Source organism: Colletotrichum paranaense, assembly GCF_030867605.1.
Source record: "Colletotrichum paranaense strain IMI 384185 chromosome Unknown Scaffold_9.1, whole genome shotgun sequence".
Lineage (NCBI taxonomy): Eukaryota > Fungi > Ascomycota > Sordariomycetes > Glomerellales > Glomerellaceae > Colletotrichum > Colletotrichum paranaense.
Window position 1 is genome coordinate 414,277 of NW_026848967.1, and position 23,084 is coordinate 437,360.

General features: G+C 52.8%; 9 protein-coding genes across 9 annotated transcripts; 3 read left to right on the forward strand and 6 right to left on the reverse strand.

Moving 5' to 3' along the window:
• Window positions 1-654: 654 nt before the first annotated feature.
• Window positions 655-1,405, reverse strand: CPAR01_10889 (uncharacterized protein; the record flags this gene model as incomplete). The annotated part of the gene is made up of 5 exons (XM_060495149.1): window positions 655-669; window positions 720-797; window positions 850-887; window positions 938-1,214; window positions 1,265-1,405. The coding sequence occupies 5 exons, from the start codon at window positions 1,403-1,405 to the stop codon at window positions 655-657; spliced, it is 549 nt and encodes a 182-aa protein (XP_060345497.1).
• Window positions 1,406-2,657: 1,252 nt separating this feature from the next.
• On the reverse strand, window positions 2,658-4,230 carry CPAR01_10890 (bystin; the record flags this gene model as incomplete). Its single annotated transcript, XM_060495150.1, has 3 exons — window positions 2,658-3,078; window positions 3,135-3,563; window positions 3,617-4,230. The coding sequence occupies 3 exons, from the start codon at window positions 4,228-4,230 to the stop codon at window positions 2,658-2,660; spliced, it is 1,464 nt and encodes a 487-aa protein (XP_060345498.1).
• A 228-nt stretch (window positions 4,231-4,458) lies between these two features.
• Window positions 4,459-5,922, forward strand: CPAR01_10891 (uncharacterized protein; the record flags this gene model as incomplete). Its single annotated transcript, XM_060495151.1, has 4 exons — window positions 4,459-4,641; window positions 4,706-4,855; window positions 4,908-5,021; window positions 5,098-5,922. 4 exons carry the CDS (start codon window positions 4,459-4,461, stop codon window positions 5,920-5,922), a joined length of 1,272 nt encoding a protein of 423 aa, XP_060345499.1.
• A 597-nt stretch (window positions 5,923-6,519) lies between these two features.
• CPAR01_10892 (uncharacterized protein) lies at window positions 6,520-7,004 on the reverse strand (the record flags this gene model as incomplete). The annotated part of the gene is made up of 3 exons (XM_060495152.1): window positions 6,520-6,551; window positions 6,636-6,716; window positions 6,812-7,004. The coding sequence occupies 3 exons, from the start codon at window positions 7,002-7,004 to the stop codon at window positions 6,520-6,522; spliced, it is 306 nt and encodes a 101-aa protein (XP_060345500.1).
• Window positions 7,005-7,475: 471 nt separating this feature from the next.
• CPAR01_10893 (uncharacterized protein) lies at window positions 7,476-11,475 on the reverse strand (the record flags this gene model as incomplete). The annotated part of the gene is made up of 2 exons (XM_060495153.1): window positions 7,476-11,094; window positions 11,147-11,475. 2 exons carry the CDS (start codon window positions 11,473-11,475, stop codon window positions 7,476-7,478), a joined length of 3,948 nt encoding a protein of 1,315 aa, XP_060345501.1.
• Window positions 11,476-14,437: 2,962 nt separating this feature from the next.
• CPAR01_10894 (uncharacterized protein) lies at window positions 14,438-15,893 on the forward strand (the record flags this gene model as incomplete). Its single annotated transcript, XM_060495154.1, has 3 exons — window positions 14,438-14,480; window positions 14,539-14,739; window positions 14,806-15,893. 3 exons carry the CDS (start codon window positions 14,438-14,440, stop codon window positions 15,891-15,893), a joined length of 1,332 nt encoding a protein of 443 aa, XP_060345502.1.
• An 864-nt stretch (window positions 15,894-16,757) lies between these two features.
• On the reverse strand, window positions 16,758-17,138 carry CPAR01_10895 (uncharacterized protein; the record flags this gene model as incomplete). Its single annotated transcript, XM_060495155.1, has 1 exon — window positions 16,758-17,138. The coding sequence occupies one exon, from the start codon at window positions 17,136-17,138 to the stop codon at window positions 16,758-16,760; it is 381 nt and encodes a 126-aa protein (XP_060345503.1).
• Window positions 17,139-18,114: 976 nt separating this feature from the next.
• On the forward strand, window positions 18,115-18,543 carry CPAR01_10896 (uncharacterized protein; the record flags this gene model as incomplete). The annotated part of the gene is made up of 1 exon (XM_060495156.1): window positions 18,115-18,543. The coding sequence occupies one exon, from the start codon at window positions 18,115-18,117 to the stop codon at window positions 18,541-18,543; it is 429 nt and encodes a 142-aa protein (XP_060345504.1).
• Window positions 18,544-20,718: 2,175 nt separating this feature from the next.
• CPAR01_10897 (homogentisate 1,2-dioxygenase) lies at window positions 20,719-22,839 on the reverse strand (the record flags this gene model as incomplete). Its single annotated transcript, XM_060495157.1, has 11 exons — window positions 20,719-20,837; window positions 20,901-20,972; window positions 21,033-21,104; window positions 21,165-21,285; window positions 21,345-21,528; window positions 21,601-21,679; window positions 21,740-21,871; window positions 21,928-22,013; window positions 22,068-22,351; window positions 22,447-22,588; window positions 22,679-22,839. 11 exons carry the CDS (start codon window positions 22,837-22,839, stop codon window positions 20,719-20,721), a joined length of 1,452 nt encoding a protein of 483 aa, XP_060345505.1.
• Between the last annotated feature and the right edge of the window lie 245 nt (window positions 22,840-23,084).

Here is a 23,084-nt window from a genome sequence, read left to right on the forward strand (position 1 = left end):
TGACTTGGGTTGTATGTGTAGATGCGACGGGGTGTTTACGAGCCTCGAAATTTGGGGCTAGAGGTTCAGCCTCAGTTGTTGGCTACCTATCGCCATTTTCAGCCACATTATATGGCCCATATTAATCACGCGCCAACCTATAGAGCTGCGCCACAATTGGGCCTCCTAAGCACCTCCAAGCTTCAAGCTGCTTTCTCTCGACCTTGACCCACACATCCCTATAATCATGATTTGTTTGGAGAACGCATGATTGTTAGTGTTGCCCACACAAGGTAATAGGATCGTGGGAATGTGTCAATTTGATTTATTTTAGGGCGTGAATAAAGGCTCAGCCAGCATCAGTCCCATATTGATCTTTCATCGGTCTCCGAGGTAATAGACACTTCTGATCCTTGGCGTCTGTCACTCATTCTATGCTCTATCTTGAGTGTTGACTCTTTCCTCCCTCTCCCGTGATAAACACAAACCCCAGTACCGCCCGATACGTGTTTAGGGTTCGCCGGACACATTGGACTACTGGGTAGGTGCTCCGGGATATCAAATTCGAAATTGCGAGGTCCTGTTAGTCTCCGCTTGGGTTGTATTCGTTGCTTTGCTTCCCACCACTCCTTGGGTCTTTTTGGGAGATTGTCGTCGCATCTCGTTTGGTTTCGTTTAACGCTTGTAGATCTGGCCGGTTGAGCAGCGTTCCAGGTATCACTGTCTTCCCCAGGTGGAACCATGTCTGTGAAAAAGCCTCGTGACTTTCCATCCGCGGTGTCCTCGTGCGTTGGCGGAGTTCTCACCCTTGTAGCTTCCTGAAGTGACGGTCAGTTGAACACTTCTCGAAGATGATCTGGATGCACTCACTCCAGCAGGGTACGGCGTCAGGGTAGAGTCTTGTTGGCCTATTTCTGATGTTAGCTTACATTAAGATCGGCAATTGTTGGTTTCCTACGGCTCAAGAAACCCTCGGGATCAGGCGTTACAGGCGGAGTTTTTCCTGCCAAAAAGTCTCGAACAGAACTTGTGGCACTGCTGATGGTGTCGTTGGAGTCTTTACGGTGCCAAGGGGCCTTGCCGAACCAGCTTGTGCCCGTGGCCGTAGACCTTTGATCTTCTTTGTTGGTGAACCAAGTCAGCGTTTTGGATATCGGAGAGCTTGAGATATTCTTCGGCACGTCGGCGAGTTGCTCAGAGGCTAGAGATTCGGATATCGACTCGGACGATTGCTTCTGCTCGACATTAGAATACACCCCGCTCGGTCTAGCATCAATGTACTGACAGTCATGTTCTTGAACAAAGAAAACAGTTTGATGCTTTTCCGGCTCTGGACGCTTTGGCTTATTGATGGAGCTCCAGAGCTTGCGCCATGAGTTGATTCCAACGGCTGTGCTAGCTCTGGCGGAGGTTCTTGGAGTGTCATTGCTAATTTTTCCTCCGGTGAATTGAGGGTATGCTGAATACTCGGCATCCGGTCGAAACTAGGTCGTACTGTGTGAAGCAACGTATTCTGCAACACTCTAGTCTGGAACGCTTCCGACGATGGGCTAAGCGGCCCATTGGAGCTGAGTACGGACCTTGGAGACGGGGGAAGATCCGGAGGCAGCATCTCTTGCTCACTGATACTGACATTTCGAATCTTTGGGGATCTGTTGGCCCATTTCCAACGCTTATTTGCGCTGCCTTGGCGCGCTTTTCCAGAGATGATCTCTCGCTCAGCCCAAAATCCTTCAGGAAACCAGACCTACTCGCATCCTTCTTTGGGGGGCCTTGGAGGGTCATGATAGCTTCCAGGCCTTGGAGTCATTGGCCAATCCCTTGGAGACGGCTGAGTGGGAGTTGACCTGGTGCTGGGACGGGGCAGTGACTGTGGCGTAGTAGGTGTTGCTGGCAGTGAGCCAAAGTATCCGTCACACTGTCCCCTCTTGGGCGTACTGGATCCATCCCAGCTATCTCCAGGTGCAAACTGCAAAACCTCAGGGCAAGTGACTCTGAGCGCCGTTTTGAAGGACAGTCTGTGAACGTCGCGATTGGATATGGGATAGGACTGCGAAGACGATCTGTGAATGGGGTCAGCATCAAGAGCTGTCATTACCAGCACATGGCAAACTTACGTCCGTCTGCGAGTCCGGACGGGGTCCTGAAAAGGGTCATTGAATGCCACGATACTCATCGGCAGACCATTCCTAGAGCTCTGGCGTTCTGTCACTGCATCATTGCCGTCGACTGTATGAATAGAGGCCATTAGGCTAAGGACGGCTTGCTAGGGATTCGTGGAATCAATGGCCAGCCAAATGAGGAGGGCTAGGCAGGCTGCAGGGAGAACCATAAAGATAATCGAAGGTGATCAAGAGGAAAGATTTCGAAAAGAATTTGTTCGGAATACTTACGGCAGGGACTAGAGAAGTTCGATGCTGAAGACGGCACGTGGTGGGCTAACCTCCGTTTCGGCAGGATGGGACACCTACCTCAGGTAAGGTACTTTGAGGCGAGTAAAGGGGCCCCTGCCAAGTAGGAAGTCCACAGAAACGTGAATCACGCGTCAAAATATCACGAGCTTCTCAGAATCCATTCGATTAGGATTGCGGGTATCAAATCAGACCTGCTAACGCCTTCTAATGCCCAAGGGTTGGCCAAGCTCCATTTCCCATATCCCAGTTGTTTTCATGTGTCGTTCAATCCACGAGCATCGTATCATCACCGTCGAATGCGGCACTCTGCTGCTCAACAGCCACTCCCTTTCCTCTGCCAGCCAGCAACTCTCGCCTAATTTCAGGCGCAATAGAGTGGTGGCCGTGGGTCAACAGCAAGTCCAACAGCGCCTCTCGCTGGTCCTCGCTCAAGTCGTTTCTGTATCTCTGGGCGAATGCCAGAAGATTTTGGTGGAAGACAACGGGCAGCGACTTGACCATGTCTCCAGAGAAAGACTGACCCTCCTTGATGGATGCAGGGTCCACACTTCTGAATCGCAGGAAATGGAAGACGAGCGAGTCGATGACCTGGTACGGAAGGGCGTACTTCTTCTCCAGCAGGGCCTTAATGAAGATGTTGGCCGCACCACCGCCCTCGGTGCCCGCCGAAGCTTCCTGAGCAGCACTACAGCCGCATTAGCACATACTCACAGCCAGAACTTGAAGAACAGGGAAGCCTACATCTCGGTGATACCCTTCAAAGCCGCAGCGGAATGAAGTACTGGCACTGACACTCTGACGAGCACAGCGGAAACAATTTGCGCCTCACGGATTGTGCAGCCGCTGGAAAGAAGGGGGAACAAGAAGCCGAGGAAGAACGCTCGGGGCTTGTACAGACTCTTCTTCAGCGCGTCGAACAAGTGCACATTCAGCTTCTTATTCTCGTAGATATCCTCGCGGACCTTGTCGAGGACAACAAGCTCCATGAACTTCTGGCAGACGATGGGCTTCGAAGCAGAAAAGATCCTCGTCGCTTGGTAAACAGCATTCGGCGTCCACTTTTGGGGTTCCGTAACCTCAATAATATCCTCCCAATGAGGCAGAGTCGGCAAAATTTTGAAGGGTTTTGGCAGGGGGCCGCTCTTGTATCGCGACAGAATAAATCCAACCCTATCAAAAGGTTAGCAACAAACTTCCGGTGATCGCCATTCTTGGGTACATACTTTGTGTATACTTCAACGACCTTCGGGGGAAGCTCGTATTCCTCATCACGAACGGGGACGCCCGCTGCTTTCCGGGCCTCGGCAGCCTCGTGCGCCGCAATCTTCTCCAGGATGAGTTCCGTCAAGTTGGTGCCACCGCCAGCCATCTCGTCGTCGGGACCCTTGCTACCCCAGCCGTGTTGGTTCAGCATTGCCGCAGGGTCATCTTCGGCCTCGGGCAAGAATTTGCGGTATGTCTCGAGGTCTTCGGGGTCGATCTCGATCTCCTCAACAACTTCGTCCTCTTCACCCCAGGCCTCCTCATCGTCGTACGCCTGTTCGTCGCCAACATCGGTGCCGTATCTCGACTCGATTCCGAAAAGGTCGACAGTGGGTTTCGCGGCGGCTTGAGGCTTCGCAGAACCGTCCTCCTCGGCAAGCTCTCGGCCTAGCTTGAGAATGGTGCGACTCCGTGTCGCATCGACGAAGCCTTCGCCATTGTCTTCTTCGTCCGAGTTCTTGCCCTTCTTTCTCTTGGGCGCCTTGTTCTTCAAGGGACCCGTAGCAAGGATATCATCCTGCAGAGGGTTGTGTCTCCGCGACTGGCGGTCGGTCGGGGTGGTAGCCTTGCCCATTGTTGAGAATCACTCGGTGAGAAATAGTCGTGGCGGAGTACGACTGACAGGCGGGATAAGCGGTGCCTCTTTTTTTTTTTTCCTGTGAGCCAGAAATTTTTGATTTTCCTTATCGATTGCCCCGCGCCTGATTAGTGCCCAGAACCCTGGACCGGTTTGTTACGGGGCTTGTCTGGTCCTTTGTCCAATGAGGACCCCTGATGTTGACTTCATCGGCGAGCAGAGTCAATGCCCCGCCACCAAACCCCCACCAAAAAGCTTCTGCAAGTGACTCTGCGAGTCTGTCTTATAGTGAAATTGAGACCTCTCCTCAAAAGGCCCCAGGAAATTAGCATATTTCACGCAGTTCTGTCTTTTCGTTCACGATATACACTAAAAAAGAACCAAAAAATGCCTACAGAATTGGAAGAGGTATGCTTACTCGATCAGAAATGCCTAACTTGCACTTTGTTGGACTCGTCTCATGATGTGATAGCTCGTGGGCTTCATCGCTCATCCCAATGCGAATCTCAGAAAGGTAGCCATCGAGAACCTCGTAGGCTACTCACAGGCAGACCCGGCAATCTTCAAGACAGAGAACTTGACTCCCGTAAAGCACCTCAAGTTCCTAGTCAGAGATCACCCTGTAAGCACAAGCCTTTCATCACTTGCCTGATCCCGAGACTGACAATAGATAGAAAATCGCAGAACATGCGTTGACAATTCTCGTCAACCTCACTGCCGAGAAAGACGTTCTTGAGAACGTGGCAACAGACCAGAAGTTCATCGATATTCTCTTGGACCTGGTAGTAGTATGTCAACTTTCTTAACTTGGCATAGAACCATGCAGTAATGGGACTATGCGATATGCTAACCCCGTTCCAATAGAAACCCGACGAGGCAAACGCCAACCTGATGGCAATGCTGCTTGCCAACTTGGCAAAGTGGGATGGACTCAATACTATTGTTACCAAGAAGCAAACACCGCCAGCGGAGCTCAAGTCCAACGACTTAGTTCTAAACCAGCTAGTCGACCTCTTCGTAAAGGAAAAGGGAGCCTACAACAAGGATGCCGACTACGACTACCTCGCCTACCTTTTTGCAGATCTCACCAAGCACGCTGAAGTACGCCAGCACTTTGTCACCCGGCAAGACTACGACGAGGTCATCCCCATCACCAAGCTCAAGGTCTTCACCGAGCACCAGTCCGAGATCCGGAGGAAGGGTGTCGCGAGCACGATCAAGAACGTCGCATTTGAGATCCAGTTCCACTCCACGTTCATGGACGAGGACGAGGTCGACATCCTCCCTTACATCCTCCTCCCCATCACTGGCAACGAGGAGTACGACGAGGACGACACCATGGGCATGCTGCCTGATCTGCAGCTCTTGCCCCCCGACAAGAAGCGTGACTCGGATCCCAAGATCATCCAAACGCACATCGAGACGCTTCTGCTCTTCACGACGACGAGAGGAGGCCGCGATCTGCTGAGAAGAGTCAGCGTGTACCCCATCATCCGCGAAAACCACTCCCGCGTCAACGACGAGGGCGTCAAGGATGCATGCGACCGTCTGGTGCAAGTACTGATGAGAGACGAGGAGCCAGAGGAGGGCGAGGGCGAGGCGGAGTCCAAGCCTAAGGAGCTTACCAATGGCTCAAAGGTCGACGAGGTCGATGATGACGACGATGACGATGAGATTGTCGAAGTCTAGACGGGTAGTATCATGATGAGGTTTGCAAGTTCTTCCCTATGGTCATGGCTTATGTAGAAAGAGGGGATACCCAGGTCCAAAATCCAAAAGTTGGTATTTTTTTCATCCTATGAATATATGACATGCCTGAGGAAGGAACCGACTCGGTGACTGACGCAGAAGGGTATATATTCAATCCTTTCGTTCGCCTCAGTAAATATCTTGGACATTTGGCTCGTCTATCTGGCCAACTGGGTTGAGGCGCATGACTACCTTCACCGCTGCCAGTTATTGGCGCTGGGTTCGATCCTCATCCCGGGCGGCCTTCTTTTTGCTGTTTTTGTGCTTCCTGCTTCCTCGTTCCTTCCTTCATGACGTGAGGTGAGATATCATGACAGTATTTCAGCAAAAGTGGGGCACGCCGACGACATCCCAACAAGACCCAGAGTGGAGGAGGAGCAACACGGAGAAGTATTCAGTAAACTCGGGAAGATAGACGGCGCTGATTTGATCTGCATTGCTTTCGATATCTGACAGCCTTTCCTGCCGTTCATTTGGATAAATAGCGAAGCTCAAAACCAGCCCTCACATACTCCCTAGCTTTCTCCAAGAACCCATCTACTCGACAGTGACAGTCACCTTACTCTTGTCTACCCCTCAAAGTCAGCCCTTCATTTCACCTCTATCCCTCTCTGATATCAGAAATTCTAAAGCAAACGCGGGAAACAACTCACAAAAGGCGACATGGTCCTTAATCTCCTTCGCCCCATCCTTGGGCGTAGGATAATACCAAGCAGCGTCCTTGAGCTTGTCATCTACACACATCCACGCCACCCCCCATAGTCAGCCGTTGTACATCCAAATGCATAGGAGTAGTAGACCAAAACGACACATCAGAACATGATCTCACCCCCGACTTTAACCGAGTAGTAATTCGCAGTCCCCTTCCAAGGACAAAACGTCGTCGTCTCCGTCTTCTCAAACGCCTCCGTCTTGACCGCCGAGGGCGGGAAGTAGACGTTACCCTCGACCTCCTCCCACTCCGTCGCCTCCGCGAGCGTGGTACCGTTGACAACGGCCTTGGCTTTCCCGGTCTTGGTCATCTTGTTTCTTTCTTTCGCTGTTCGTCTCAATTCGATAAAGATATAGTCAAAAGTAGCAAATTGCTGGTTTGATAGAAGATCTTACGTTCGCAAAGATGAGATTGACCTGCAGTTGGATCAGCGATTTATTAGCAGCAACTTGATGCAAGAAGAGGGGGGGTGCGGGGAATACGTCGTCTATGCGCCTTTGAATCTTCGTCGAGTCTCCAACGTCATTGGTTTTTGATGATTTATAAGCACTAGGTAGTCGTCCAATGTTCCTCTTTCCAGGTCTTTGTCTGTGTCGGATTCACGATGTTGGCTGATGCAATGTGATAGGTGGCAGTGGGATTGTAGGTCAAGAGTATTCAAGGACTGTATTCCGATACTCCAAAACACTAACGCTATTTCTGTTCTTCTCTAATGCTAATGTTTCCCCTTAACGCCGGCTGGGTATATGCGTTTGTTTCATTACATATTCAAATACACAATTCAAAGGTTGATGATGTCAATCTCTGAGAAATCGGGCGGGTTGGCGCCGTACACCACGCGAACCTTGCTGTCGAGAGCCGTACCCTCGTTACTGATCCAGATGTGTTCGCTGTACTCCTTGGTGCGCCGGATCTCGTCATCGCTCACCCCAATATCGTCACGAGGCAGCCAGACTGCAGGCGCGCGCGCCCGAAGAGCGTAATGCTTGAACGCGTTCTTAACGAGTGCATCACGCTCATCGGGCGTCAAGTCTTCGATTTCGTCGTGGAAACCGCCATACAACGCTTCTCCCAGTGCCCGTTGAGCCTCGAGATCCTTATTTCGCTGCTGACGTCGGTACTCGGCTGCCGTGTGTACGGGTGCGGGGCCCATCTTCCAGGTCTTGCTACGCAGGTTTTTGCCCTCCCGCTTAGCCCAATGACCGACATCTTTGACCTTACGCATAGTCGAAGGCTTCCTTTTCGGTGTTCCGTTACTCATGGTTTGCATTTCGATATCGCGGTTGACCGATCCGGCACCGTCTCCATTTCTCATGGGCGTCTTTTCATCGTCTTCATCATCGTCGTCGTCGCCGAGCCCAAGGCGCTTGTTCTGGGCTCGTTGAAATGCTTCGTCTCTGATGACTGCCTCGTCTTCGACAGTGATGGGCAAGTATCGGAAAAGCGGCGAAAAGGACGTATTGAGCGAAACTTGGTAAACGGCTGTAAACCCTATGGTGATGAGCATAATGACACCCTGCGGCACGGCAGTGTTGTTTTCATGCTCGTCTTGCACGATGAAGAACAAGCCTGCCAAGCAGGCCTCCATCACGTACAGGCCCGTGAACGTCTGATTGATCGCACGGGGATACAAGACGCCGCCTGTATCGTTCTCGAACCGCGTAACATAGAGCATACTGTAGCGTTGAGCAAACCACAGCAGGCCAAACGTCAGGACCGCGAATAGCGAAATGAGCGGGGCAACGACGCAGTAAACAAGGGCAATGCAGGCAAAGTTGGTGTAGACGGGGAAGAATTGACCCCACGCAATTTTTGACAAGGTCGTGTTCCGCTTCCACTTGTCGCGGGCTGTAGAGTCAAGAACCCTGGCCAGAATATACCAAACCAGGACAGCACCGATCTGAAGCAATGTACCAGAACTCACAGACAATGCCTGGAGCAACATGTAGGAGAAGAAGTAGTTCGACGCTCTTGGTAGGTTGTCGGCAAGGAGATCCAGAATGTTCGTGACATTGGTAAGGCCTTCGAAGTTCTGGGCCAACTTTTCGGCCGACGCGGTAAAGAATGACGCGATTGAAACGACGAGGAAGACTTGGATGAAGAGGAAGACGAAGTAAAATCGCTGGACGAATTCTGCTTTCTGTGATCCCGTCTTGACACCCCGGAAGAGGGCAAGCTGTTCGAGGATATGAGGGACAATGAAGAGCAGTAGGGCGAGCAGAATCGCTGGCAAGACACCAGCAATCGCAGAAGCGACCTTATCGATGGGCGCCTTCTTGATCCAGTCCAGCCACGGGAACCTCTCAACCAGACCATCAATGTTGGCAATTGACGCCGTGAAGGCAATAGGAATAGCCCAGAAGAAAGCCATGGCCGCGATGATGATGGTGACGGTGCCAGATCTGATTGACTCATGCCACCACTTCATGGCCATGTTGTCCCAAATGACATCCTTTGGCGAAACTTCGTTGATTCGAGGTGACATGTGCTTTGGAATGTGGTGCATGAGACTTTGACAAGCCATGTGCGCTGAGACCTGGTGGTTGAATTGGATGAAGGCAGAGTTCATGAGGGGGTACCGCTCTGGGTGTGCTTGGTCGTCTTCAATCTCGACGTTCAGACGGGCTAGCTCAGAGCGGCACCAGTAGATGGTGTCAACCTTGGGGCCAAATGTGAGCCATGCGAGCCAGTTTGGGAAACCCCAGCGCGGAAGTCGATGAGTCGGCCTGTCCTTCTCCTTGACCCATTTGCGCCATTCTGCGTCATCATCCAAGATATTCTTGTATTCACCGCCGACAGCATTCCATTCGGGATAGTCGACAGGGATTTGATCGTCGTCGCCCATGAAGGGAATATAAGACTTGATGTTCTGCCACAAAGTCTTGTCTTTCTTTTGGTTGAATGGGTACTCTCCGCCATCGAATCCCTGAGGCACAGGAGACGCGTAGCCACCGGCAGGGGCCTTCCAAAATTGCCAGAATTTACGCGTTTCCTGATCGTACATATGATCCAGGTTGCTGACTTTGCGGACGGTGTTGCCGTTGCCAAATGGCTCGTAGCTTCGCTTGTAGTTGGGATCGGCAGTCTCCTGAGAGACAGCAGAAACGTTTCTAGAGTGAGTCTTGTGCGTCTCGGTGTTCGTAAGCGGCTCGACTTGCTCCGTGGTGTCCTTTGTGCTTTTGGGCGTGGCGGGTCGGTCGTTGTCGGCCAGGATTTGAACCTTGCGCGGACGGTTGTCTGGATGCAGCATCGTGAAGCCGTTGGTTGTCTCAACGGTGTCGTCTACATCTTCAGTGAATTCCTTGATTTCTTTTTGAGCCTTTCCAAGGCCACCAAGCAGACCTTTGCCAACCTTGGTGACGCCGTCGCCGATAAGGCCCAGCCCGAAGCCCTTAGACTGGGGTCGATTACCATCTTCGGATGAGCTCGAAGATGAAGTGCTCGAGCGCCTTGACTTTGCATCATCGCGGTTCTCGTTGATGACGGCGCTGATGTCGTGAGGGACCTCATCATGTTCGCCGGAACTAACACCTTGACCAGCTTCAGCCCTCTTCTTAGCCTCAGCATCTTCTGCCTGTCTCCTGAGAGCCTGCTCCTGCCTCGATGGGCCCTTGGACTTGGACGCTTTTCTCGCAGCCTTCTCTTCCTGCTTCTTCCTCTTGAGTTGCTTCTTCTTCGCAGCTTTGACCAGATCTGTTTCGGCGGATTCAAGTTTCAGATGGATGTCTTCCCGCTGCTGAATCTTTTCGAGAAGTGGAGTTAGGTCGCGGTTGAGCCAGATGTTTCGAATTTGACCAGGGAAGACATCAAATAGACCACTGAGAGCCTCTTCGGTCAACCATTTGGAAGGAATGCTATTGACGAGGATAGTTGTGGCAGAAGCACGGAGTCTATGCTCGGCACTTGTCAAGTAGTCCTGACGAACTTTGACGTAAACGCGCAGCTCGAAGAAGAAGACTGTGCAGACCCAGATAATTACGAGCAACGCAAGAATTAAGTGTGCCCAGTAACGACCAGTGTGGTTCTTACCCACATTGCCCCATGCCAAGGTGTCCAGGCCGGTAGGCACTGTCGTAGCGTCGTTGTTGGCTCTGGCCATGAGACGGACTGAAGAAGAGCTCGTGCCATTGGTAGTGTCATTCTTGGCCTCGTCAACGAGATCGTGGCCTTGGCCATCGCTGTAGTTCAGCGGAGTCAAAATGGGAATGACGATTGCCGCGATTGGGATAAAGATGGTGAGCAGGGTTCGGAGGTATCGTAAGAAGAAGTAGGCGTCCAATCCGCACTTCTTGATGATCTCGCGGTCGTTGTATTTGACCAGCGTGCTGATCAAACTCCACGGTGCGCTGGGAGGTGATTCGGTTCTTTCGCGCTCGGGGACGAGATACGTTTTCGGTTTGCTGCGGTTCGTTAGTATTGTATAGCAAGAGATAGTTAAGCAGGTAAACGCACAAGATACGCGCGATTTTGTTTCTAAGAAGCAGAAAGGCGAGGATTTGGATGGCGAAGACCACCAAACCAGTGAGCAGGGCAGTGAGGAACGCAACGAGCGTAATTCCTTGGTACTTCTCGCTACCTGCGACATTGAGTGCTGATGTTGTAGCAGCAGCCGTATCTGATGTTGGCGAGGCACTCGATGTGGGTGTTATGGTTCCATTGGAGCTCAATGTCGCAGAGAGTGTAGTAGAGAGAGCGGTCGAGAGCGAGGAGGCGAGAGACGACGCGAGAGTACCCGTCAGGGTGGCCGAGCCTGAGGGTGTCGCCGTGGGAGTCGTCGACATCGTCCACTAGTTGGCCCAAGAGGTGCCAATGTGTCGAAGCACCGGGTGGCTGCCAGCCTCGACAACTATGCGTTGTCGTCGTGCTCGTGCGAGCGTTAAGAAGTTGTTGTCGGGAAAGGAGATAGTCTTTGCAGAGAAGACGTAGATCGAAATGAGGTCGAAATCGGCCGAGGAACGAAAAACGTGGGGGGAGGCGAGGGTTCAGTTCACGATACCAAGAAAATAGGCATGGTGGTCGTGTCGAGGTCTGTATCTTCGTTCGTGTCGGGTAGTGGTCGTAAGAGAATTACCACGTGTGGCTATTTGTCGTGTCCAGGACCGATGGTATTATCGCGCAACTGGATTTCTAGCTTGGAGAAGAAGCAGATGTCAAGTAATTAACTAGATGGGCCAAGAAACGACGAGAGAAAGAGAGATTACTGCGTAAAGTTGGTAAGAGTACGAGAGGCCAGAGGCGAGCCAGTGCCAAGGAATCGCAGGCAAAGGGTTTGACCGAAGTAGTTGTGCTTCTTTGATTGGCCGACAAGGTGCAGATACAACAACGACCAGGGCCCGGACAGGGGTACTGCAGGTGCACTTTACTGCTTCAAGTCGCTGCAGGCCCCCCAGTGACCCCCCAGAGTCAATCGCTGGGTGCGCTGTTGCTGGTTTTCCTTACTTCGCTTCAGGAGCCCTGCAACTGGTGACATCAGCGGCTTCATTGGTTGTTCGCTACAAACGAAACAGACCCCTGCCACCCTGCGGGACAAAGTGGGATCCCGCCGCGGTTCGCCCTGACTCTGGCCCAATCATCTGCCACTCACCACTGAGGTCGCCAATGTCGCCAGAACACGGAGTACGTACCCTCTGCCCAGTAGGGGACCTCGATCACGGTCCACGGATGCCTCCAAAACCTCTCTCATCCTACTCTCCCTACGGATATCTTACACAGTAATCTCTCATCACACAAGAGTACTATTCTACCTTCCACTAACCGAACCAGCTATCGCTCATTTGCTTGCTGTAACAAGGATTCATATAGGCAGCACGCATTGATACAGCACGACCCTTGGCTATCCAGTCGTCCAGTCTACTCAACCTTCAACAGATGTGGTGTGCATGGCCAGCCTTTGACCACCCACCCCACGTTGACGCGCTATTCTGACGCATGCCTCAGAAATAGATCAGCGCGCGCTTCGTCCCAAGTACCAGCCGAAAGACACTCCTCGCTAGTCAAATCAGCTTGCTTCCCGGGTTCAAGACTTGAATACCCCTGAGAACATCGTCGTTTGTTGATTCCTCCCAGCCAGAGGAAACATTTTCATTTGTCCCTCGTACGGGTACACACAACAACATGAACACCGCCATCTGTTTGGGCATGCTACACAATGGAGCACCTGTGGCTATTTTGCCGCTCGTACTATCACATCCCTGTGCAAGCAAGGCGAATCGACAATGAACCTTATCCACATTGACAAGCTTACCGAGAGACGTTGTCGTGGCTAAATGGGGCGAGGTTGCGTGGCTGTGCCACTCTAAATATCCTTTTGGTGGACTGTGGAATTCGCCAACCCTTTCGTTGCAGCATTTCGGGCCGTGGGGTATCCCAACAATCAACTTGAATAAAACCACCTGCGCCTCGGAAAGCGAAGCTTTCGCCGAGACGCCGCCTACTCTCGTCTCCCGATGACAAGACAGCCACCACCATACTGTCTACTCTGTACGCCATAGAGCGTCCCGAAGGATGGCTAGTCTGTTCTGCCACTCTGCGTCGCCAATTGTTGCCAAGGCAAGTGACTGCAGAAGCTGGTTATTGACCACCAGTGGGAACGAGGGCGTTCTGTTTCCGCGTATCGCACTAGTCCGTTGGGATCCCATTTCTTGGCACAATGTCCCGACAACAACATCAGCCGTCATTTGAAATGTCCAAAAGAGGGAGCTGGGATTGACTCCAATGATCGAAAATCCTGCTCTCGACAAAGATTCATGAACAGGTGGCTTCGCATGTCACCGCCATACCTCCTCCGTCATCCGTTCACCCGTCCACCCGTCCACCCATACAAACCCTTGCTTTCTTCCAGCTGTCGCTTTTGGGTTCCTGGCCTCCAGATATCGGAGCAAGACTATGGATACCCACCTCGGGATTGTGCTGTTGGAGCGTTACAGAGAGAAGCGAACCATCACCAGGGGTTCCCACCCCTTAAGCGGACGAGGCAAATCATAACAGTCCCGGCGCCGGGGCACCGTGCCGTTCTCTCGCGACATGACGACAAGATTTCGGCCCTCCCTCCGAACGCGGGGATCCCCCCCAAACCTGGATGGGCGCCTGTGAGCAAGCCACCCATCGTATGGTAACACAACACAGACACACAATCGCCGCCGTCAGCGATGAAGCTAGCGAGCCACATTTCCATACGGACGGGCCAGGCCACCTGCATATGTCTGGTTTGGAGTCTAGACGCACGCATGCCGACTTTCAGATCCGACTTGCACCCGTGACTAAGCCAATTTTTTGACACGACATCTGACAGCTTCGTCAACTACCACAACCAACGCTGGCTAAACATTCAAGCAACTTTGACCGCCCGAAATTGGGGTTTGGGGTTCGGCAGTATCCTAAAGTTCGCATCACCCCCACAGCACCGTCGGCGCACCGGCAGTTGGCTCGTCTACCAATGGCAACCCCGATGAATCGTATTTACTTCCCGTTCTGCGATCCCGGCTCTCTACCAGCTCATCAAAGGACCAAGGGGAGTTAGGGAATATCGCAGCATCCCCCTCATTCTCGATCGCTTCCCCGCTTCTCCAGCTGATAATGGACCCCGAGCTTACCTCCGATCCCCCACATGCCCCTCCATATGAGGCTCCGTGCCGTCTACTTCATAAGTAACCCCTGAGACGGCATTATCAGAAACTTTGGTCCAGCTGAGCTTTGCAATTCAATACCCTTCAAGACGAATACTACAGCACCATACCAGACACAATGGCAGACCCCAAGGATCTGAAGATTGCCATTATTGGCGCAGGTACTCGCCGCCTGGCTCACGGATCTTGAAGACCGTTCACTAACACGAACTTGCGTAGGAATGGGCGGCTTGGGTTGCGCCCTTGCATTGGCCAAGAAGGGATTCAAGCACATCGATGTCTATGAGACGGCCTCCAACCTCGGCTTCGTCGGCGCCGGCATTCAGATGCCGCCAAACGTCGTCCGCGTACTCGATCGCCTAGGCTGCTGGCCTGAGATCGAGAAGACGTGTACAGACGTGAAGAGTTCAAGCATTCGACGTAAGGAGGACCTCTGCACCACCACATCACCTTGCCAAGCACAACGTTACTGACATATTAGCACAGAGGGCGCCACCAATGTTGAGCTCGCCCATGTCGAGATGCCCGACATTCGGAATTTGTACGGCTTCCCGCACTGCAACGGCCACCGCTCCTCCCTTGCCGGTGGCATGTACGACGCCTGTAAGAATGAGTCCGCCATCACATTCCACTTCGCGACGGCACTACTATCGGTCGAATCCTTTGCGCCCAAGCCAAAGTTCGTGCTGCAGCCGCGCGACGGCGAGTCTTACGCAGTCGAGTCCGACGTTCTCATCGCTTGCGACGGCATCAAGAGCATCATTCGCGCCCAACTGCTTGAGTCTATCGGCGCCGTCGGTGGGGAAGAGGATACGGGCCAGGCTGCCTACCGCATCATGCTCAAGCGTGAGCAGATCGCTGATGACCCAGAACTCCTCGCCCTCCTCGACTCGGACGAGGTAATCCGCTGGATCGGCGAGAAGCGTCACATCATCGCCTACCCCGTCTCCTCGCACACAATCTACAACCTCTCCACCACCCAGCCTGACTCCAACTTTGCCGTCGCCACGAACGCAACCTACACCACAAAGGGCTCCAAAAAGGCCATGCTCGACGTCTTCCATGACTTCTGCCCCCTCGTCCACCGCATGCTCAACCTTGTACCGGACGGCGAGGTCTGCGAGTGGCGCCTACGCATGCACAAGCCCTTACCGACCTGGGTTCACACCGACGGGCCTGTCGCTCTTCTCGGTGACGCCTGCCATCCAACCCTCCCGCACCTGAGCCAGGGCGCCGCCATGGCCATCGAAGATGGTTCCGTCGTCGCCGAGGTCCTCGCCCGCGCGCCCGACACGTCTCCCGCGACGCTCCGGCGCTGCCTCAAAGCCTACGAGCTCTCCCGGCGCGACTGGACCTCGCAGCTCGTCAACATGGCCTTCCTCTCGGGCAAGCAGCTGCACCTCGGCGAGGGCAAAGCCAAGGAGGAGCGCGATCGCATGTTTGCCGAGTCCAAGCAGACCGGCGCTGTGCCGGATAAGTGGGCCTCGCCCGACGTGCAAAAGATGATTTATACAAATGACTGCGTGGCCAACATCCAAAGAGACTTTGACGAGTTCTTCAGTAGCGTAGCATAGAAATGGAACGGCAGATCATATGATGCTCACTTTGTAGATACCTCAGTCTGTTTAATTTTTTGGTGGAGTTTCGGTCTTCACTTCTGCCCCCCGAAACTTCTCTTACACGTGTAACGTGAAAGTCTCCGTGACGTTGCGCCTAGGATGCTTGCGTCCTCGGCCAAGCCACTCTCGATGAAGCATACCCCGCACTCGAGAGCTCAGCTTACCTAGGCTTTGCCGATAGGAATTCACAGTCGCACAATTTTAGAGTTTAGTCAAGTGGACTACATGTTCCCGAGGCGTATCCGTGATGATATTATGCTATGCGATGAAAAAAGCTATCGAAACTCCCGGATCCCACCGGGTTCGAAAATCACCAAAAGGAGCACAAAAGGCCCTCGCAGGAGTGAATAAGGGCTCGTTTCCCTGTAAAGCATACCCGTCTCTCAAGCCCACGACAGAAAAAGTTGTTGTTCCCGGATTCCACCTCGAGGGATTTAGAATCCCCTTCATCCCTTTGACGCCGTCCGAGACATGCAAGAGAGTCCCCCATGCCTACGACGATGAGAAAAGCGCAATGTCGGCTGTACCCCTTCAGACTCTGGTAACCCCTTATCAAAGCCGGCGAAGGGTCTTCTCGTGTATCTTCCCACGCTATGCCATGCATTTCTCAGCACCGCAACGGGCCCAGACCGGGTATCATCATACGCTCCCTCCTTACTGCGTCCCCTTCTCTCCTGCCATCATCCCGTTCGAAGTGGGTACTGCTCATGACGTTCGAGCCGCAAAGTACTTTAGTTGTTGAGGGTATCGTGTGGTTTGTTTCGCAATGTCACTCCGTATAATCTGGCCCCTTGAACCAGACGTTCGCAAGCCGCCCGCTTAGAACAAGCAGTCAAGACAGCAGCAGCACGCGAGCGCACCGAGCAGACCAGCCATGATGCCGCCTCCCGAGCCGCCGCCGCGGTTGTCCTGGTAGTAACCGCCTTGCGGCGGGTACTGCTGTCCGTACTGGCCCTGGGGTGGGTAGGGTCCTTGGGGAGGATATTGTCCCGGGGGGTACTGCTGTCCCGGAGGCGGGTACGGGCCCTGCTGGTGGCCGTAGTTCATCTCCGGGCCGGGGGAGTAGTATTGTCCCGGCGGAGGAGTGCCGTAGCCTCCTGGGCCGCCGGGGGGAGGCGGGGAGCCGTAGCCTTGGTAGGCTTGTTGCGGGTGTTGAGGGGGGGGACCGCCGTACGCGGGAGGCTTGTCGTGGTCGGCCATTATTTGGGATGGGAGTTGGTTGTTGCTTGTGATGGATGAAGATGAGAGTGGTAGGCGCGACGGGTTCGGGTTGTGTCGCGGGTTGGGTGAGAGGTAAAGTAAATTACTTTTCGGTTTGCCTTTCGACGACGATTGCAAAAAAATACAAAAGAAGGCAAGGAAGTCCGTTTGCTTGAAGCGGTGCGGACGAGATCCCCTTTGTCGGACGGAGGCAGCGGAGGGCTCGGAGGCGGGATTACGTGTAGAGGATGGAGGAAGAAGAAGACTGCAAGCGGCGGATGGCGAAGGGGAAGAAAAACCGGTGTGAAGAGTTTAAGGAACGGGTATCGAAAAGCCACACACACACACCTCTGGATAGAGAGAATGAACACACCACCCGGAAGAACGTGGCGATGTTGGGGAAAATGAATGGGAGGAGGAGGACGTGCGTTGCGTGCGTGGATGGATTGGGCGGGAGAGAGCCAAGCCGCGATTTTGGAGGGAGGCAACCTGCCTGACCCTTGTCGGTGTAGGTACCTTATGTTCGCCTGGCCGCACCTGGTGGTCGCCTGCGACTCTCGTTTCGACACACTCCAGGTCTCTTTCGTTTTAGCGGGCGGCGTTAAGTTTGCGGGTTTGCTCGTGACTCTAGCCTGAAATAGGCTTATGCGCACCAAGTCTCTGGGCGCGCGCCGCGGGCGAGTCTTGGGGGTCTTGGGGTCTTGGAGTGTTCGTAAGCTTGTCTTTGCCCATGTATCTTTTTGTTGGGTCTCTCTTTGCAGTGTAATTGCGATGGGTATCCGTATGTCTCCGTTTTGGACGGAGGTTCCCCGTTCACTTGCATCTTCAAGCCATACGGATTCTGGGCTACTTTACCGGATACAATTCATGGAAACAGGAAAGCAGCGGTCTAGACACACCATGGAGAAAGTAGGTTCAGCGAAGCTTCCTGCACAAGCTCTCCTCACCTCCTTCGTCCCATCTTCTCCGAGTAGGTATGCGCGACACAAGGCGACAAGCGTCGGAGGGAAACAGATACACAGCATCAAGCAGTACCTGCCTGGCGTCCAAAGCAAGCGCCTGTGACATTCGCCAGCCCCAAACTGTCCCTGTCTCAAATCCGTCCGCCTTCCCCTTCTCCTTCTCCTGCCTTGCTCCCCACCAGTCAAGCGCACCCAACCATCCCGCAACGAAGAAACCACCCCTGGCCCTTCGGCTCCCCGGCAAAGACCCCAGCAATCCAATGAGAGGCCAGTCGCCCATCCCAAAGGTCGCGTTCGCATTGCCCCATCTGATCACGCCCGTTGCTACTGCAGCGCTGCTGGTGCCTGAGCTCCTTCCCACGGGGCCACGACAGAGTGCTGCCGCCGTGCCGGAGCGGCATGCACCCAATCAGCGGCATCACCGGCGCAGTAGGGTACCTTGATCAAGCTGCAAGGTCATCAAGTGCTATGTTTGGAGCAGAACCGCCCTGCCCGCTTCGGCCTGCACGGGTCACTGGGCCACTGGCGAACGTAGCATGTCACCAAACAAGGTGCCCAAAAAGGCAGGACGGGATTGAGTCGGCGCGGCGGCCCTTCGCCGACGGAGGAGAAGTAGATCCACTGTTACCGCTGACGCTTCCGATATCTTCGGCCCCGGCGCCGAGGTTGTAGGAAGCATCCGGGCCGTCTTCGGTCCCCTTATCTCCGACATCTTCTCCGTCCCTTTGATTCTGCCAGAGGTACCGGTAACAACACTCACTTCGTGGTGAAATCTGAGTGGCGAGGCCTCGGAAATAATTACTCTCGTAATCCTCAACAGACTTGGTATGCTTTCAGTATACCCGGGAACACTAACTTGGAGGGAGGAGCGCGTAGCCTCGCCGCCGTCCTTGGTTTATGGGAAAACGTAATGAAGTCCAGCAACGTGAGCAGTCCAAGTTGATCACGTCATGAAAAGCGTCATTTTCGAATTAGGCCTACAGAGTGTCCATGTTTACTAAATGAGATCACCCTGTCGGATCAAGATCGAAGTCAATAGGTCTAGCGATGAAGCCCTCGGTTGTGCAAAGCAAGCAATGCGTCAAGAAAGGTACCGAACGAAAGAACAGTTGCCCAGCTTGATCACCGTAGACTTCACGCCAGGGCGGCCATACTCTGATTTGATCAAGCGGTAGGCTTGTTACTTTGACCAGCTCACATCAAGTATCGAAGTCTCCCCTCGCGCCACTCAGAGAATAGGGCTTAACTTCCCGTATAGATTCGCATCACTGAGTGAGCGTCGTTCGCGTCCGTATGTCTCGACACCCCTTCGAACAACCGACAAAGGTCATGTAAGCGAGCGTTCGATAGCCCTCCGCACATTCACTCTCATGTCCCATAACGTTACCACGACTTTTGACTTAATAACGCAAGCCACGTACTGAAAGTAACCTGGAACATGGAAACGAGAGGTAAGTCATGCATATCCAGGAGAGAACGCCGGCGAACCTTGAGGATCAAGGAACGAAGGAAGGAACAACAGGGTAGAACATCATCTCCCTCTTCTTGTGTTACTCGTGAGTACGTGTTTAAAATATCGTGAGGGACCGACTCTAGGGCCGGTGGAGGTTTGACTTCTCCAGGTTGAAGTCATAGGAAAACGAACAAATTGCCTAAGTAGTTGCAACACCAGCACAGCCACGGTATTAACAAGTGTCCTAAATATGTGATGAGCTCGCTAGTAAGGTACTTTTCATTTGCGCCCGCCATAGAAAATAAACACAGCAAAGGGACACGCAGTACTCGCTGCTTGTAAGTCGACAGGGCCGGTTGTACATACACTGTGGTCAGTGGAGGCAAAATTTCAACAGCACAAACACAATCTTTGCAAAAACCAAGTAACCAACCAATTATTCAAGCAAAACAGAAAAAAAGCATCGAATCGGAGTGATAAGCAAAACAAAATTTCCGAAACCGAGAATCGAACTCGGGGCTATGCCTAACCTCGCAAGTTAATGAGAGGGCATCATGTTGGCCACTACACCATATCGGATGTTGTTGAAAATCCCGACAAAATAATCATCTCAGTACCATACTTTCGCCTCGCAGCCAGAATTTCATTGGTACAGCTCAAACCACAACACAACCTACTGCATGTTTTTCCCACGTTCACGATATACGATTAATATCGATAGCATTGAGTTTCCTCGGAAATCGGAATTCCCAGCTTTTTTCTCTCCTTTAGATTATCACCCAGCCAAGTGTTCCTCGACATGCTGGCAACATGACCCAAGCTCTCTTCCCCAAACCGCTCTGCCTCACTCTCACTTACACCTGCGCTCGTGACCACAGAAAAAAAAAAAAAAAAAAAAAGGAAGAGAAAAAGAGAAAACCTTCCGACCAAAACCCTCAGCCACCACCGAATCATTGATCATGTATCCGTGACTGTAGGAAAACTTTCAGAAATCGCTGGCAAATGTTGTCATCGCTGTGCATCGCTTCGCTATTTCGGATCAAATGGAGAAGAGACGATGTGTTGGAGGACCAAAGGCACGCAAGGCTTAGGAGGTGGGAAACCAAAAAATCCCGCTTTCAGTAGGTAGTGATGATGAATGGATCAACGTCGCTTCGCTTCGCTCTCAATGGCTCAGGGTGGCCCCGAGGGTCGGTAGTCCTCGTCTTCGCAAGTCGCTATTTACTTCTTCGGCGTGCTCGAGAAAGTGTCCTTGCATTGAGTCCCAAAGAGATGCCGGCGGTACTATCAACGCTCGTTAGCCCACATCCCTCTTCGTTCTCTCCAAATCGAAAACCTCTTCCTTACCTTCCAGCACGCCGCTCCTTTCCAACGCATATTGTGTCACCGCGCAGTGAGTGCTGATTTGGAACATAAAACCTGCACCAGAATGTCAGCCGCGGTGCAATGGGTGTTAATGCTTCCCCTCGCTATCCTTACCGAGAAAGCCTTCTCCCACGCGTTGAGCCTTCAGCTCATTGGTAGTCGCTTGCACAAACGCCTCATGGGTTTCTGCAGCCCCTTGTTAGTATCTGGCCTCTTGTCTGAGAAAAGGACCTCCTGTATCCGTACCTCCATGCGGCATGAAGCTCGACTGGAAACTCAGGCCACCAGCTTCCAGATTGCGACTGGTGCCCTTGTAACCGCCATACACGATTCCCACCACCTCCGTCGACATATTTCGATGATAATACTACGCCCCGTTAGCCACGACATTTGCCACACCCCAGGAAAAAGAGAAACACAACGTACGGGAGGTCGAAAGGTATTCGTCGCCGAAGACCACTTTGGCGTGAAGAACATGACATCTGTTGCGGGTATACCGGGCATCTTGGACTTCGCCGTCAAGACGGTGTACAAACTGGGGTCGGCTTGGTCCTTGTCCACGAAGGCGGCATTGACAAACTTCTCGGCGGCATATTTGAAAGGCACATAGCTATGAGACGATGTGAGCACCTAGATGGAATAAAATGGGGGGAGAGGGTCTTGGAGCGGGCGTTTCTCTTACTTGCCATCCCATGCAACCACGTCAAAGGGCGTGTGGTTCTGTTTGCAGGACCACAGCTTTCCAGCCAGTTTATACACGACTAACACGCCGCGTCAGTCAGCGTGGCCACGTCTTGGCAAAACTGATAGGGCAGACTTACTTTCCCACTCTGACGTATCCATGTCAAATGAGGCGACGGGGAACTCGAAATCGCGAGGCAAAGCCATCCCGTTGCTTCCGAGCGGCCCCAGTTCTGGCAGCTCGTACCGGCTTCCGAATATCTCTTGGATGTCTAAGCCCATCAGTTGGATGTCCTCTCATGCATATGGGCATCGTCAAATGACTCACAACCCCGGGCCGGACCATCCGGCAACCCGACCTTGAAGCGGATGCCACTCTGGATCACCGCCAGCTCGCCAGGCCGAACCATCATTCTGGAAAGGTCGTCAACAGATTTTCGTCACCGACTGGAACAGGTGACTGCCCACCTCCCGAATTCTGTCTGAATGTCCAGCCTGCCAGTCTGAGGCACGAAAAGCATGTCGCCATCATTGCTGCAGAATGCGCGCTTTTTCATGGAAGAATTTGCAGCGTACACGTGTACAGCTAAGCCGTCCTTGGTCGTCGAGTCGCCATTCCCAACTATCGTCTTGAGCCCCTGGACGAAGTCGATAGCCGGCCCATCCGTCTTTGGCACCGAGAATGCTCTCCAACAGAGTCCTCCGGGAACAAACTCGACATTCTCATTTCCAGACGTAAATCTTGACTCAATCTTGACGGCAAAAATATGTCAGGGGTGGGTCCAGTTTGAAAGTGGTTGCGTTATGGGTAGATGGAAGGGGATCCAAGGAATGAGAAATGACTTACATCTGGGTTTCGTGGCTTCTTTGAGATATCTCCGTGAGCCACAGATGGGAAAATCCGGTAGAACCAGGCATTTTGTATGTCAGTTCGAGAGGCAACAAAGGTAGAACCGTTGAGCTGCTCGGAATAAAGGTTGTACTTTACTCTTTGCGGTACATTACATGATCGAGGTAGAGTCCCGGGACTTATTGGTGAGCTCAGACTCTTGATCAAGAATTGGGTAACGCCAACTTACATGGCTTCAGAAGAGAATCTGTTTCCAAATCCAACTTGATAGATATACGGATCCTCCGGAGAGGAGTCCGTAGTGAAAGCGTGTTGGGCAGAGGCGCCCATTGTCAATACGGGGTCTGAGGCCATAGGATACCTCTCAGAGTTGGGAATGATGGCTCCCATGGTTAGTTGATGTGTGAAGGAAGGCGAGAATAGATGTGAATCTAGACGGTAATGGCTTCTCAAGGAGGTTTGGTGAGTGTTGTGAAATGCAATGGCTGTGTTGTCACAGACGGAAGTAGACGGGCATCACGAGTGATAAATGCCATGTTCCACAAACGACATTTGTGGCGTCTCCAACCGGTCACTATTGACGGGCACAACTAACTTTGGCTCGAGAGCAGGCCCTTGCATCCGATGACACTAAA